Source organism: Ixodes scapularis, unplaced genomic scaffold (assembly GCF_016920785.2).
Source record: "Ixodes scapularis isolate PalLabHiFi unplaced genomic scaffold, ASM1692078v2 PGA_scaffold1__304_contigs__length_218370807, whole genome shotgun sequence".
Lineage (NCBI taxonomy): Eukaryota > Metazoa > Arthropoda > Arachnida > Ixodida > Ixodidae > Ixodes > Ixodes scapularis.
This window is the reverse complement of record NW_024609846.1, coordinates 185,838,977-185,855,267: the sequence shown is the minus strand read 5'-3', so window position 1 is coordinate 185,855,267 and position 16,291 is coordinate 185,838,977. Positions and strand designations below refer to the sequence as shown.

At 43.9% G+C, this 16,291-nt stretch overlaps 1 protein-coding gene across 1 annotated transcript in view; it reads left to right on the top strand.

Annotated features, from left to right (window-relative positions):
- Positions 1-14,478, top strand: part of LOC120840931 (neuronal acetylcholine receptor subunit alpha-7-like) — a 101,740-nt gene extending 87,262 nt beyond the window's left edge. The window contains exons 7-8 of the mRNA XM_042290419.1: positions 14,118-14,312; positions 14,423-14,478. Of these exons, the coding sequence (XP_042146353.1) occupies positions 14,118-14,312; positions 14,423-14,478 (251 nt within the window). The remainder of the gene's footprint in view (positions 1-14,117; positions 14,313-14,422) is intronic.
- The last annotated feature ends 1,813 nt before the right edge of the window (positions 14,479-16,291 follow it).

The window sequence follows — 16,291 nt, the reverse complement described above, 5'->3', positions numbered from 1 at the left end:
ATATAATTACTTACACGGACGATCTGAAATCGATGAACCGGCGCTCCCAGCTTTCCAGAAACTTTGGCTGCCACGGCTGAAACAGGCGTGCCAATGCCGCCGATCTGTGCGTTTAATATCAAACGGGCTCCGGAGAGCCGTCTCTTTCCTATCGTTTTTTTTAATTTTTTATTTGTACGATACTTATGTACCCTTGGTGTTGAGGTTGCGAAATCTTGTTTGCAGTCATGATTCGCCACTCGTGGCAAGTAGAAAAGCTCAAGTCAATTCAGAGGATGCACGCAATCAAAAAGAATATTGAGTTTTCTTTCTTTCTTTCTTTTTAAATGTTTGAAGGTTTGCATAAGAGCCTCCTATTTCAGATTTGATGAATAATCAAGAAGGTTAATTAAGACGTGTCCCTTTGCGCCGGACAATGGGAGTACGAAAATGCTAGGTATCTGTCTCCACACCAAACAGATTGCGCCGCTGAAAGATGAGAAGGAGGGATCAGGGGGCGACGACAAAGTTCCGCCTGGAAAGACATATTCTTTTTCATTGAATGATACTCAATAACAATTCGGCCGAAGTTTTTCCCTCCCTCGTCGCAGCGCATATGTTACTTGTTAGTTGACAGTAATAATGTACGCTTTAAACTATCTCAAACTCCCCTCTCTCAAAAGTCAAGTCCTGGTTAGTAACAAAAAAAAAAAAAACCGATGGGTTTCTGAAAGCCGCAAAAAAGGCAAAGCAGCCATTTATACAACTATTGCCACTGAGAACTTAATAAACTCAAGGAGGAACTTGTTATGTTCGCGCTTTTTTATAAGCTAACGAGCTTACTGAAGTCGGAGTGATTATAGAAAGGCACAAAACACGCTATCCCATGCGTTTTTTTTTTTTTTTTAACTGCCAGTGATTCAGCATTCGACGACGGAACTCACCACTGTATTCTCCGCACAAGAAGAAAACACTTTTTTTTTCCCGCTCAGATTGGAGGATACAATGCGTTGACACAGGAGAAAGTCTTTCTGTCGACCCAACAATTTTCTCCAATTGAAACTCGGTGCCATGAATTACAATGCGGAGCGCACGTTCCTCTGCTTTTTTTTTGTTTTTTTTTGCAGGGTTTGTGGTGACGTCAGTACGTCGACGATTGAAGGATAGTGGGTAGACCTCAAGGCACCTTGCTTTGAGGTCTACCCACTATCCTTCAATCAGAGCCAATCTGAGCTTGGTGTTCTGACGTCACCACAACCCCTGCAAAAGCAGCAGATGAACGTTCTCTTCGCATAAGTCTGAGCAAGGGGGAGGGAAACTTGCTCGCCATATTACCTTCCAAATCGTAATTGTGACCAGATTAGGCCATTTATGGCGACGGTTTGGAACGTTCAAGATTGCCTTGCCTCGGAAGGTCCAAAATTAGGGAAGCGTATTTCGACATTTTGTGCGGGAAAATAGTTTCATTGTTTGTTCGCGGGACAATTAGATGCAGTCGTCGTGAGCCAATTATCCGCCGTTGTTGTTGAAATTTTAGAGCGAGAGTCATGTTTCTGGCGCGCTCTCCTCTTGCACTAGATCTTTTCTTAACCAATTTTGTGGTACCGAGTATCGCGGTAGCAAAAAAAAAAAGCAACACTAGTAATACCTTTAGGGAGTCAGGCCGTTTAGTACACCGGTCTTGATAATGTCTCATTAGTTTTTTATTAGAATGCCTGCATGACTAGGCACATCAATGGAGAAAATCTGCCATCTGATAGGGCCCCCTGATTATCTGTTGTAACTATCGTTAACAACACATTTCACGAATTATAACATCGACATATCTCCTGGCCTGGGTGTGCTGCTGGGTCATTGCCGTTGAAAGATAACGGACAAACCAAATCTCTTTTAGAGTAAGTGTGCGAATGTGGCTGGTTCTAGTGAGTAATGGCACTAAATAAAGGTTCCACACGAATTTTACTAGCAGGTGGGAAACATATAATACTATTTTGAGTTGGCATGTTTTAACTGGAAGAATTTGTGGGGAAATGCAGAAACGTATTCTAATAAAAAAAACTGCAAACATGAATTTAACAAAAATGTTTTGTGTCCCCTGTGCCGGCTTGCTAGATAGAGCGTCTCAGCTGAGACGCGGGGAAAGAAAGCACTGCCAAACCAGCGCACGGGCTGAGCGGGACTCAAAACGCGTCTCAAGACGCTGGCGCACCCCATCCTTTGCAGTGCTTTTTTCACCCAGTCTCGGCTGAGACGCTGTTCTAGCAAGCTGGCCCTGGTGATGCGGCTGAAGTTCGTGCACTCCTACCGCTAATAAAATACGTTTGTAAAAATTAAAAGAAGAACACTGGGCACTTCAAATGTTGACATTCTTTATAAGTTTTACTCCAGTCTAAATAAATTTTGCCTGAGAAAGAGCAGGGCGACACGAGCGAAAAGAAGCACTTCCGCAAGGTGGCAGCACCCCGTAGTTTGTTACCTACAGTGTGAAAAATTATAAAAAAAATATCAGTCTAACAAATACTAGAATATTTCGAAAAATTACCTCAAGATAAGTTGTGAAACAATGCTTTCTTTCATTTTATTTTATCTCTGTGTAGAACTGAAAAGAGCTCAGATATTTTTTGCATCGCATTTGACGATGAGTCAAGATAAGTGGGTTACATTTAGGATTCCGTGTTTTCGGAGTTCATTTGTCGTTGTGGTGATTTCGGGGTCAACAAGGTGGGAGCAAGAAAATGAAGAAGAGAAAGAGACAAGAGCAAGCAGTTGGCACGAGAAAAAAGACCGAGACGAGAGACGAAGACGAAGCACAAAACGTTCTCGGGACGGACAGGGCAATCATCAAGCTCACGGGGCGAAGGCTTGCAGCTATACGCAAGGTCTTCACCCCACGTCGAAGTCTTGCAGCTTTACGCAAGACCTCGTTCCGCCAAGACGGCACAACCAAACCCGGACTCCGCCGCTGCACCACCAACGAGAACTTGAAGGACGTCGCATTTTCAACGCAACGTCCTTCAAGAACTACGCCGATGACAGCGAGCTCCCGTGTGTTTTGGCGGCCGCTGGAACATTTCCGCCGGTGTTATCTACAACTTTGTATGAAGCACCATCGTCATCGACAGGGGCAAAGTTTTCCTGCACCGCCCCTTTCGTCGTCGTACTCAGTGGGCGAGACAGCACTGCAACGATGCGGCCACGGCTAAACCAGCTCTTGTTTGCTATCCAGGTTGGTAAAACTCCTTCCTTTACTAGTGTGAAAAGCAATTATGTCTGTCTTGTAGTGCTGCCTCGCCCAGAAGCTTTATTGGAGTGTGTTGCCGCCTGTTTTGATTCACTCTGCTTCCTCGTCCTTCTTTTGAGCGGGGATGTGGAACTCAACCCTGGCCCGCTGACGGAAGTTCAGTTGGCAGCGATTCTTGATGGCCAGAGGACGCTAAACAACAGCATATCAGAAATTAAAAGTAAACTTGACGAACACATTAGACAAACAGAATCAAGGCTATCCTCAATAGAAACTAAAGTTGAGTGTCTCTCAAAATTAGAGCCTGACCTTAAGAGATGCGAGAATTATGTCCAGCATTTAGGAAGAAACGTCACTGCAATGGCTGCAAGGGTTGACGCCCTTGAAAACCGGAGCCGGCATAACAACCTCATTATTTACGGTGTGGCGGAAGACTCTACTGAATCACCTGTTTCGTTGAACCAGAAAGTGGTTTCCGAAATTTTTGACAAGAAGCTAGGCGTGAAGGTATCAACGATAGAAAAAATACACAGGCTCGGAAGGCATCTGGACAATAAAACACGACCAATATTAATACGCTTTTCTTCTCTAGACGAAAAAGCTGCACTTTTGAAGAACGCGTTTAAATTAAAGGGTACAACGGTGTCTCTGTCGAACGACTACTCAATAGAAGTAAGAGAAAAGCGCCGCCATCTTTGGACATACGCAAAAGCTAGAAGGGAAGAAGGTATCAGCAAAGTAAATCTAACGAACGATAAGCTTGTAATTAATGGGAAAATGTTTACTTGGAACAGTGAAAGAGAGGAGGTTGTACCTGTGCAACGTAACTGACGTCAAACGAATTCAAAGAAAGCGGTGCAAAAGGATATCACTGTGATGGTCGTGAATTGCAGAAGCGTAAAAAATAAAGTAGAAGAATTATCGGGTTTAATCCTATCTGCTCAAGCCGATATCATTCTCGGCACTGAATCATGGCTTGACGACTCTATCTTAGATCATGAAGTATTCCTAGATGCTTTAACGTCTACAGAAAGGATAGGTCGTTACACGGGGGAGGGGTTTTTCTGTTGGTTAACAATAATTTGCAAAGCCACCAACTCGATCTAGCTGAAAACATAGAATCCGTATGGTGTCGGGTCAGGCTGCCCAATAACCTATGTTTTACCGTAGGAGTTTTCTACAGGCCTCCAAATTCTGATTCTACTTGTATAGACACCCTAAACGAAATAGTTTCTAGTGTTACCAACGAATGTGTGGTACTTGGTGGCGATTTTAATCTGCCAGACTTGACATGGAGCGATGACGGGTGTGCCTGTAAAACAATGACTCGACTTAATATTGATATGAAGTGCATGGTTGATAGTCTAGGTTTTACCCAGCATGTACTTGTACCTACGCGCGGACACAACATACTCGACTTGTTGTTGTGCAATCATCCCGACATTGTTAAACGAACCGATGTCATACCGAGCATAAGCGACCATGACGCTGTAGTCGCGACGCTTCGTTTTCAATCTGCACGTGTAAAGTTGAGTTCAGATCGAAAGGTGTTTTTGTATGAAAAGGGAAATTATGAAGGCATTAGCTCTGAGCTTTCTAGTGGCTTTCTTTCGTTTGAATGCGTTGCCGAAGAAACAGATGTGCACAACACGTGGTTACTGTTCAGGCAGAGAGTGATAAAGCTAACAGAGAAATACATACCATGTATTGATGCATCCAAATTAAAAAATAGAGCCAAACCATGGATCAACGGAAGTGTTCTACGATTAACAAAAAAACGAAAGCGTGCTTACGCACGGTACAAAAAGAAAAAGTCAGCAGTAAACCATGGGAAACTGAAAGAACTGACGACAAAGCACAAAGTCACCGTGAGGAAAGCAAAAGGCGATTACCTACAGCGGCTCGAAGACGGAATGAAAAATAACAATAAACAGTTCTGGAAGTTTACGAAACGTTGCGGAAATGACCAGATGGGAATACCTGACCTATTAGTAAATAACGAACTAATTACTGATGCCCGTCAAAAAGCTTGCGTCTTTAATGAATATTTTCAATCGGTATTTTTGCCTGCGAACAATATAACGCCAGTAACGCTTACAAACAGATACGATGATATGCCTCCAGTTCAGGTTGGTGTCGAGGGAGTCCTAAAGCTACTAAAATATTTAGACGAAACTAAAGCGATTGGCCCTGATCAAATTTCGCCTAGGGTTCTGAAGCGCTGTGCTCACGCCATTGCCCCATATCTTTTTATAATCTTCAACCAGTCTTTGCTTGAGGGGTCATTACCGAATGATTGGAAAGTAGCTCATGTAATACCAATACACAAGAAGGGACCCAAAAAAGATGTTACAAATTACAGGCCGATTTCTTTATCATCAATTTGTTGCAAACTACTTGAGCACATTTTGTACAGCCAGATAATGCAACATCTTAGTTACCATAATTTTTTCATAGATTCACAACATGGATTTAGGAGAGGTTATTCTTGTGTCACGCAACTAACCGAGCTCTATCATGATCTTGTCATGTCCGTAGATAAGGGTGAACAGACTGATTGTGTTTTTCTTGAATATAGGAAAGTGTTTGGCACAAGTTCACACTCGTTCTTACTTCACAAATTGTTTGTTTGAGCATAGATATTACCACACTAAAATGGATTCAGTCATACCTGAGTTCGCGTCAGCAATGTGTAATTTTAAACGGCGAGGCGTCTCATTTTGTTGAAGTTACGTCTGGTGTACCACAGGGGTCGGTTCTGGGGCCATTGTTATTCTTAATATTTATCAATGATATTCATGTCAACGTAACTTCCCAGCTGAGATTATTTGCTGATGATTGCGCTGTGTATGCGCGTATAAAGAACGGGGAGGGTTCCGGACAACTGCAGGCTGACCTAGATCGAATAGAACAATGGTGCGGTGAATGGGGGATGCAACTTAACGTAAAGAAATGTGTTCATGTTAGCTTCACACGTAAAAAAAATAAATTTGACACACAGTATTATTTAAGCAATGAGCTAGTAACGAATGAGAATAAAGTAAAATACCTCGGAGTCATTTTGTCATCCGACTGCACGTGGGATTCGCAAATTGATGATGTCATTATGAGGGCGGGTCGCGCACTGGGCTTTGTCCAAAGAAACCTAAAAAACGCTACACAAAAAATAAAAGAACTAGCATATCTTGCCTATGTAAGGCCACTTCTAGATTACGCATGCACTGTGTGGGACCCTTCCAAAAAAAATCGCATTGATGGCTTGGAAAAAAATACAAAATCGTGCCGCACGCTTCGTCCTGGGCCAGTACGACCGTTTTTCTAGTGTAACTAACATGAAACAATCACTAGGATGGGCGTCATTGGATCTTCGGCGAAAAAATTTACGGTTGAAATTTTTATACAAGATTTATCATGAAGCTACTGGTATTAATAGCTCATCATACCTCTTAAAACCAAATTATTTTTCCAAACGTAATGATCATGTGCACAAGATACGCGAATACTGTACTAGGACGGAGCTCTGCAAAAATTCGTTTTTTGTGAGGACGGTCAAGGACTGGAACGCTTTACAGGAATGTATAGTTTGTGCTGCAAATGTTGATATGTTCTTTTCGTTATTATTCGCCCCCTGCAATAATGCCTTCTAGGCGCTGCAGAAGTTCCCTGAATAAAGAATAAAGAATAAAATAAACTCTGATGAAGCTCGTCGCATCCGTGAACTTCCATTAGTATCGTTTCTTTTTTTTTTTTTTCCTTTTCTTTTTGTACTTATGTCATTCGCGCTTAAATCTTGTGCTTTTTGTTTTAATCATTGTATTATCTGTCGAAATCTAAAGTTTATTTTTCTTTCTATCTATCAAACTGGTCTCGATATCCTTTCTCTTCGCGTCGCATACCTGCGAGAGTGAAATAGTCCACTACATTTCTGGCGTCCGCGACAGGACTGCTCTTAATTTCCACCTCAAAGAGCTCCACCTCGCTAGTGTCCGCGTCGGTTGAGAATGAATCTTGAGAAGTTAACGGTAATTGGCAAAAAGAATTGGGTTTCTCAGGGTCTTCGCTAAAGCAATGGATAGACGAAGAACGCGCACGCGAAAGAGAGGAGCGTCTAACAGAACGAGACAGGGCTCGAGAAGTAGAAGCTCAAACGAGTGCTCGTTTAGAAGCAGAACGCACTGTGCAAGAGCTGAAGTTGCGGTTACAAGAGCAGCAAGGAGGATCGATCACTCGGGTTCGAGATGCATCTGATGAGGGTACGTCTCCTAATGTCGCGCAGGGGTATCGGAGTCCACATAAAATTATACCCCCCTTTAACGAAAGGAGCGATGAATTGGATGCATACATCCAACGCTTTGAGCGGGTGGCTACAAGTCAAGAATGGCCGCCGGAAAAATGGGCCTTGTCCTTGAGCCCATGTTTGAAAGGAGAAGCGTTAAGTGTAATAGGACGCACGGCTGCCGACGATGCCATGGACTATGCTAAACTGAAGCAGACCCTTCTCCAACGATTTCGATATACTGAGGAAGGATATCGTGTCAAGTTCAGAGAGGCGAAACCAGAGAACTCCGAAACGGGAAGACAATTTTCTGGTCGTCAATTAGGTTATTTCGACCATTGGCAGGAGATGGCAAGGACGGAGCGCACTTATGACGCACTTCGGGGCAAAATTGTCTCCGAAGAGTTTCTGAACAAATGCCACGAGAAACTAGCAATATTTATAAAGGAAAGGGGCTGCCAAGGGCTCGACAAGCTAGCAGAAACTGCAGACCACTACCTCGAGGCCCAGGGGTTCGTCAACCTCGGCAAAAAGAAAGAAGAGACTGACAAGCCGACAGGGCAAGTTAGGATGTCTGATTCTCAAGGTGCAAAGAGAAATCTGCAGTGCTTTCTTTGCAATAAACAAGGCCATCGGGCAGCAGACTGTTGGGCCAAATCAAGAGGACCCAATCAGAAGACAAATTTCTGCTGGAAATGTCGCAAGAATGGGCATAAAGCTGAGGCTTGTCCGAGGAAGACAGACGATGGTGGACAGGTGTCGTGTTCTCTGACACGTCGGAAGGATCGTAACGTTTACGGATCTGGAAGTCGTCCATCCGAACGCCTTGCTGGGAAAGCTGAAGAGGACAAAACAGGAACTGACGTTCAAGCAGACGGCATGCCCACGGCAACAGGACTACTCGAGGGTCATCAGGTCACCGTCCTGCGAGATACTGGGTGTAACTCGGTCATAGTCAAGCGGTCCCTGGTTCCTGACGTCAAACTTACAGGACGAAACCGCGTTATCTTCCTGCTTGACCGGACAGAATTGTGTCTGCCTGAAGCGGTGGTTGACATTGATTCCCCCTATTTCCAAGGCAAGGTGACAGCGACCTGTATGAAAAACCCTCTCTATGATGTCGTTTTAGGAAACGTGGATGGTGTGCGGGATGCCTCCAATCGTAACGTTATATGGAGTATTCAGCAAGACACGCCTCTTCAAGGAGAGAGGACAGCACCAGTTACTGAGGCAAGCGACTGTGGCAGTTCAATAACTGAACCAGTTCCCATTGAGATGGATCTTTCATCGGCTGCCACAGAGCCAAACGAGTCACAGGCCGAAGCCGCAGCTAAACTGGCCTCCCGAAACTCTGGTCGATTACCTGTGGCGGTAGTGAATCCATTGGCCATCAACTCGACGGAGCTGAGCGCCAAGCAGAAAGAAGACAGTACTCTCCAAAGATGTTTTGAAGCGGTCGGGGACAAAGTTGCTACAAGATCAGCTGACATTGAGTTCACACTGACCAACGGAATTCTGTTTCGGCGGTACAAATTGCCATCAAAGAAGGAGATGGAACAGCTCGTTGTTGCAAGCGATCTCCGGAACTTTGTGCTAAAAATGGCACACGAGGGGATTCTCGCTGGACATCAGGGAATTAAACGCACGACAGATAGAATCCTCGAGGAGTTCTACTGGCCAGGAGTTCAAGGAGACGTTACTCGATTTGTAAATTCGTGCGACACCTGCCAGAGAACTGTCCCAAAGCACCTAGTAGGCTGCGTACCTTTGGGCAACATGCCAGTCATCGAAACACCATTCCAGCGGGTCGCCATCGACATTGTGGGACCCCTATCTCCAACATCTGAGAAGGGAAACCGCTATGTACTCACCATGGTTGACTTCGCGACGCGCTACCCTGATGCGGTTGAGTTACCAAGCATCGAAACGGAGAAAGTCGCCGAGGCTTTACTAGAGATGTTTTCACGTGTGGGATTTCCCAGAGAAATCATTAGCGATCGCGGCAGATCGTTCATGTCTGGGCTCATGAGGGAGTTCAGCCGGTTGCTTTCGCTTAAACATATGCCAACCATGCCGTACCATCCTATGGCAAACGGCCTTGTGGAACGTTTTAACGGCACGCTGAAACAAATGATCCGACGAATGTGTCAGGAAAGCCCCAAGAGCTGGGACAGATACTTGGCACCACTGTTGTTTGCATATCGTGAAGTGCCACAGACCTCCCTCGGGTTCGCACCTTTTGACCTACTGTACGGTAGATACGTCAGAGGACCCATGGCCATATTGAAAGAGCTCTGGTCAGGAGAGAGTATCGACGACGAGACAAAGACTTCGTACGGCTACATAGTCGAGCTTCGGAAGCGCTTAGACGACACGTGCCGAATAGCCCAAGAGCAGCTCAAGAAAGCGAAGATGACACAGAAAACCTATTATGACAAGAGGACAAGGAGGCGCCAGCTCACTGTTGGAGACAGGGTCCTGCTCCTTTTGCCATCCGACACCAACAAGCTGATCCTGACCTGGAAAGGCCCCTTCACTGTTTTAGAGAGACGAAATGACGTTGACTACGTCATCGACCTTGGAACAAGAACCAGCTTGTTCCATATCAACATGCTGAAAAAGTACGAAGAGAGGACAATCGTTGATCAGACACCTCAACGAGCTTCGGTCGCATTCCATGATGGGAATGTTGAGGAAGAAGACCTCCCGTGTGCAACACTGCAACAAAACGAAACTTATCGAGACGTGAAAATATCAAGGGAGCTGACTGCCGATCAACGAGCACAAGTTTCCAGACTCCTGACAACATACCAGGAAAGTCTGTCAGATGTCCCAGGAAGGACCCACCTGGTAGAGTGCAAGTTGAAAGTCACGACCGACACTCCTATTCAAGTCCATCAGTACCCCATACCATTCTCCATCCAAGAAACGGTACAGGAGGAAGTAAAAGAAATCCTACAACGGGGCATCATTGAGCCCTCCGAGTCACCCTATCAAGCACCCATCGTGATGGTAAAGAAAAAAGACGGGACAATGCGACTCTGCATTGACTTCAGACAACTTAACAGGGTCCTGATTCGCGACAGTGAACCCATCCCAAGAGTGGACATGATGTTTGCAAAGTTGGGAAAAAGCCGGTACTTCTCGAAGTTTGACTTCTCTAAAGGATACTGGCAGGTTCCGATGCACGAAGGTTCAAAGCACATGACAGCTTTTTCTTCCACGTCTGGATTTTATCAGTTTTGATTTATGCCCTTTGGCATCAAAACAGCACCAGCTGTATTCACCCGGCTTATGAGAAAAGTGGTCGAGGTGGTCTCGAACATCTACCACTACTTTGATGATGTCCTCATCGCCACGGAGTGCTGGGAGGAGCATTTAACGACTCTGGAGTTGTTCTTCCAGCGCGTGAAGCAGGCGGGTTTAACGATCCGTCCCACAAAGAGCAAAATTGGTTTCGCATCTGTCAAATTTCTTGACCACATCGTTGGGCATGGTCTCCTGCGCCCTCAAGTCGAAACCCTGGAGAAAATTCAAGCTACCGATCGACCCGAAACAAAAAAGGAAGTGCGATCTTTCCTTGGCCTTACGGGCTACTATAGGGATTTCGTACCCCAGTACTTTAAAATCTCTCACCCACTTACGGAGTTGACACGTAAAAGAGCACCAAACAAGGTGCATTGGGGGAAGAGCGAACAGGCGTCTTTTGACAAACTAAAAGAACTATTGTCCAGCCAGCCCATCTTAAAAGCCCCAGAATTATCAGAACCTTTCGTGTTGCATACTGACGCTTCGTCGAGAAGCATAGGAGCCGTACTCATGCAGCGCCTTAATGATGTTCTCCACCCCGTATCGTACGCAAGTCGTCGACTGTTTCCACGTGAAGCTGCCTACTCGACAGTGGAACGAGAAGGACTAGCTATTACTTAGGCGGTTAAGAAGTTTCATGTGTTCTCATTTGGAACACCATTCATTCTGCAAAGTGATCATCAGCCACTCGTTTACATCAATTCTGCAAAGCATGTAAACAGTCGCGTATTACGTTGGAGCCTAATGCTGATGGAATATGACTTTACTGTTGAGTACATTAAGGGTAGTAACAACGTGGGCGCTGATTACATGAGCCGCATGTCTGTTGCTGAATAAAATTTTTTTTTTTGTAAAGGAGCAATATCACGAGTTTACTGAATTTTTGGGATTGTATGTGTGCCCGGCGGTGCTAATTAAGTGACTTTTGTAAATGTATGTACTTTTGTGTCTGTCAAAAGTGATGTGTTTTTCAATGTGCATTGTGTTGTGATAGACTGCGAACAATATGACTTCAACGTGCTAGAAGTTGTTTCAGCTGAACAACATTCTCAAGTGGGGAGTGATTGTGGTGATTTCGGGGTCAACAAGGTGGGAGCAAGAAAATGAAGAAGAGAACAAGACAAGAGCAAGCAGTTGGCACGAGAAAAAAGACCGAGACGAGAGACGAAGACGAAGTACAAAACGTTCTCGGGACGGACAGGGCAATCATCAAGCTCACGGGGGCGAAGGCTTGCAGCTATACGCAAGGTCTTCACCCCATGTCGAAGTCTTGCAGCTTTACGGAGGACCTCGTTCCGCCAAGACGGCACAACCAAACCCGGACTCCGCCGCTGCACCACCAACGAGAAAATGAACTCTGATGAAGCTCGTCGCATCCGTGAACTGTATGACTTCCATTAGTATCGTTTCTTTTTTTTTCCCTTTTCTTTTTGTACTTATGTCATTCGCGCTTAAATCTTGTGCTTTTTGTTTTAATCGTTGTATTATCTGTCGAAATCTAAAGTTTATTTTTCTTTCTATCTATCAAACTGGTCTCGATATCCTTTCTCTTCGCGTCGCATACCTGCGAGAGTGAAATAGTCCACTACAGTCGTAAAATTCGAAGCGTGTTTTTTTTTTGTGTGTATTTATTTTTTGGTGAAATTGTGAGGTTATCGAAGCTGGTTTTTGCTGGATTTCCAATTCCTTAAAATTAGTCGTTTATTTTACTGTGTTGTTATATTTAAAATAAAATTTAAAAAAAATCCGGGTACTATGACCCGTTGTCTTGACGTGCTAGCAGGCACACCCCTTTTGCTAATAGTTATAGATTTCAAAGAAAACTTAAGTGGCATGACCTCAGCACCTGTGACCCGGTGCTCTTTTGAAGTGTGTTTATAAAACATCGTCTTTTTGTTTTTGTTTTATTCTTGTGACCTCAAAATTCGAAGCGTTTTGGGTAAATTCGAACTGACAGAAAAGTTACCGGCGAAAGTTTTTTCATTTTTTTTTTTCAGATTTGTCCCAAAACACGGACATCTAGTTATATCTCAGCTCACTCTATTCAAACAATATATCCTCTAAGCACTATATACGCATCCGACGTGTGTTCGTGAAAGTACCTAAAAAGTATTTGAATTAAAGTACAAAGTTAATGTGAAGTTATGTACATCAAGTGATGTAGTAAGTACACCGGGCACAATGTACTTTAAGTGAAGTAATATATATGCAATGTGTTTTCAAAGCAAACTACAAGTACTTTTAGCACAATCCATGTTTAGTTCTCTTCCTATATTTTCCCCGCTAAATGGATACTTAAAACAGTAAGCTCGTTACCACTATTGTTTTATGATGCCCATTCATTTTACTGTGCATTGTTTTTAAACGGTATGCATTCCTACATCGGTTAATCGGGGGTGAATCAGTCATTTTTGGAAATGGCAAATATTAGATAACATCAAGTAGCCACAGTGTAGATGTTTTACTCTCGTTGACGAACAGTTGGACTCAATAAACGTGTAAGGCAGTTACCTGTTCACAAAGCATCATGTTGTGAATCAAAAACAATGCAAAATTTTGGGAATGTATTTTGAAGTCGGTAGTTGCACTTCCCTAAAAAAGGCACCATAAACATACTTGAATTAAAGTACAAGTGCATACTCGGAAGTTGGACTTTAAGAAAAGTAAATGTTTTCTTTTTCTAAGCGTAATTAAAATATTACTTTAAGTGCAACGTACTTCACGTACTTCCCAACATTGGCTAAAAGTCTGAATAAGTTTATCACAGTGAGCGACTGGAAGGCGTTTTAAGATATTAGAGGGTTTGCATTTAAGCTATATACTTTTTTTCACGAGACTGTACACCCCCCCCCCCCCCCCCCAAGGGCTGGATACAAAATCATAATGGCAAAGTCACAATCACACCCAAATTAATATTACTCGCCCAAATTGTTCTTATTATCGTGTTCGACACCGTTGATTACCACCTGATAAAAGCTTCTGCATTTTTATTGAGCAGAAAGGAAGGGGTGGAGGGCACTGCCATATATTTCTTACCTAACCGAACACCTGCAGAGGAGCATACCAATTCTCAACCCGAGCTATAAAGAAGAAGCATAAAGAGGTGCCCCCATATCACTCTGTTCCGGCACTAACGAACTGCGACTTGAGTCAATGAAAACATCCTGCCAATTGTACTCCCCTTTGAAGGGCCCTTAGGATCGTGTTCCTGATTCCGTTTCTCTTCCTTTTTTTTTTCCTACTCTTCGCCTCTTCCCTTTCTTCCCCTCCCCTGGCGACTGTACCCTGGGGGCCCTCGGCTTGACGCCGCAGCCGTGCCGGGTATCCGTAACGAGAAAGAGTATGCCTGCTGTCCGGAGCCGTACATCGACATCACGTACACGATACACATCCGGAGGCGGACTCTGTACTACGGCTTCAATCTCATCATCCCCTGCGTGCTCATCTCCTCCATGACCCTCCTCGGGTTCACCCTGCCTCCCGACACTGGAGAGGGGCTCACCCTGCGTAAGTTCCCACTTTTCCTTCCTCCCCTACTTTTGGTGGGAGCGGAAATTCGTCGTTGTCGACTGGTTCCCCGGTTCACTGACGGTTAAGCTCTCCAGATTTTCCCTAAGGCAACTGTGCTTATAATCATAAACGGCAAAATATACGGAAGGTAGAATATAAATGAGTACTGGATTAATGCCTCTTTGACAAAAACGCAAAAATAAGATTATTGTAAAAAAAAAAAGGATTTCAGTTAATTAGTGTAAAAGGGTGGTAAAAAAAGCCTTCGGATATCTGGTTTTTCCAGCCAGCCTTTCTTTAGATTCCTTAAAGAAACAGCAGCGGCCAATCTGCACCCTCCAAGGAACATCACAAAAGCGTCGCAGTGTCAGGAGCGTTATTACATGCAGTAACCGTGAGCTGCGAAGTCAGGGAGTGATGTCACGTCACGCTACAAGGGTGCGTTACGTCAGGTTACGTAACGTAACTTCACGTGACGCCACCACTTCACACAGTGATGTTAGGTTGCCAAACTGCACAGATCTGCGTATAGTATACCGGCAATACATTCTGCATACCGGAGCTCTTATCCGGGAGATCAAAGGAGCGCAATCATTTTTAAGGCTTCTGTTTCTTGGACCGAAGCTCTCTTTTATACGAAATTGCTAATGTGAAGTCAACCTTGATGTGTGTGTATGGACTGGCACTTACATATGATCAACTAACAATACTGACCACATTTCATCAGAAAAATTGATTATTCCCAGAACACCCTTCGGCCTGAGCCTTTTTTCACAATCTCCCAATGTAAGATATAAAAATGTAAATTAGGCTCACACTACTCATATAAAATTTCACATTTGTCTGCCAAGCAATATGCCTTGGAGGTATAAGTTTTTCGACCAAATTGAACAGCTCTTCGAATGTCTTTTACTGCTCTTTCAAACAAAGTTCAGCCAGCGATTGCAAGAACTTAAATTGAAAACGTATGAATCCTACGTGCCTAATAAAATCAGATATGCCTCGAGAGACCAGCGACCAAATGAAGCTACAGAACTGCAATACTTTCCGGCCACATTAATATATTTTTTTTTTGCCTCAAGAATCGTTTGTGATTTCAACGTGCTTTAAATGAAAAGATTATTTCACATAAAAATAAAAAAGCAAATGATCCTTTCTTAGTAAGGATAAAATGAAACCGCAAAACTTCCAGATAAGAAAAAAAAAAAACGAGGAGGAGACTTTAAAGTAAAATAAAGAGAAGGTGCTTTTGTGCTCACATCAATACCACGCACGCTCAAAAAACTTTCTTGCTCCAGAAAGCCTTTCGCCAATCCACGACCAAAGCTGAACCTTTTAAAGCATCGATAGGCAAACAGCGCGGCAAATACATATAGCTTAACTCAACACAGTTCCGCGTGCATACCAAACAAGTCAGGATCCGTTAAAACCAAGTGCTCCACCCCAACCCCCGTCAACGCCCCCTTTAGGTCACAATGTGCAGCATAAGAATAAAGACGGGCGCGTATCTTCCATATCTTCAATACGAACACTCGAAAGAGACGTGAAGTGTAACGAAGCTAAGCGAAAAAGCGCCAGGCGAGCAAAGATGCATTTTCAATTTCCTGAATACATTCCGTGCTCGGGGGATCCTCACCAACGCGTTCGATATCTTCTGCTTAGAGTTGACTTGAACTGGTGGAGAAACAACGCGCGTTGCGTATTCACCTTTTTTTTTTTTCAAAAGGGATGTTTTTTTATTTATTTTTTGTATCCTGACTTTGCGACTTTAGTTTTTCGTGATGTGCAAAAAAAAAAAAAAAATTACGTCGATACCTCAGCCCACAAAAGCATAGAAATCTCGACGCAGTTCGATACCCCTGAACGCAGGAAAACAAAATGATTACGATAGAAACGAGGCTTGCAACTGAAGCTAGAAGAAAACCGTAGCTCAATCCGGATTCCAAGCCTTTCCAGGGGAACAATCAAAGACCTTG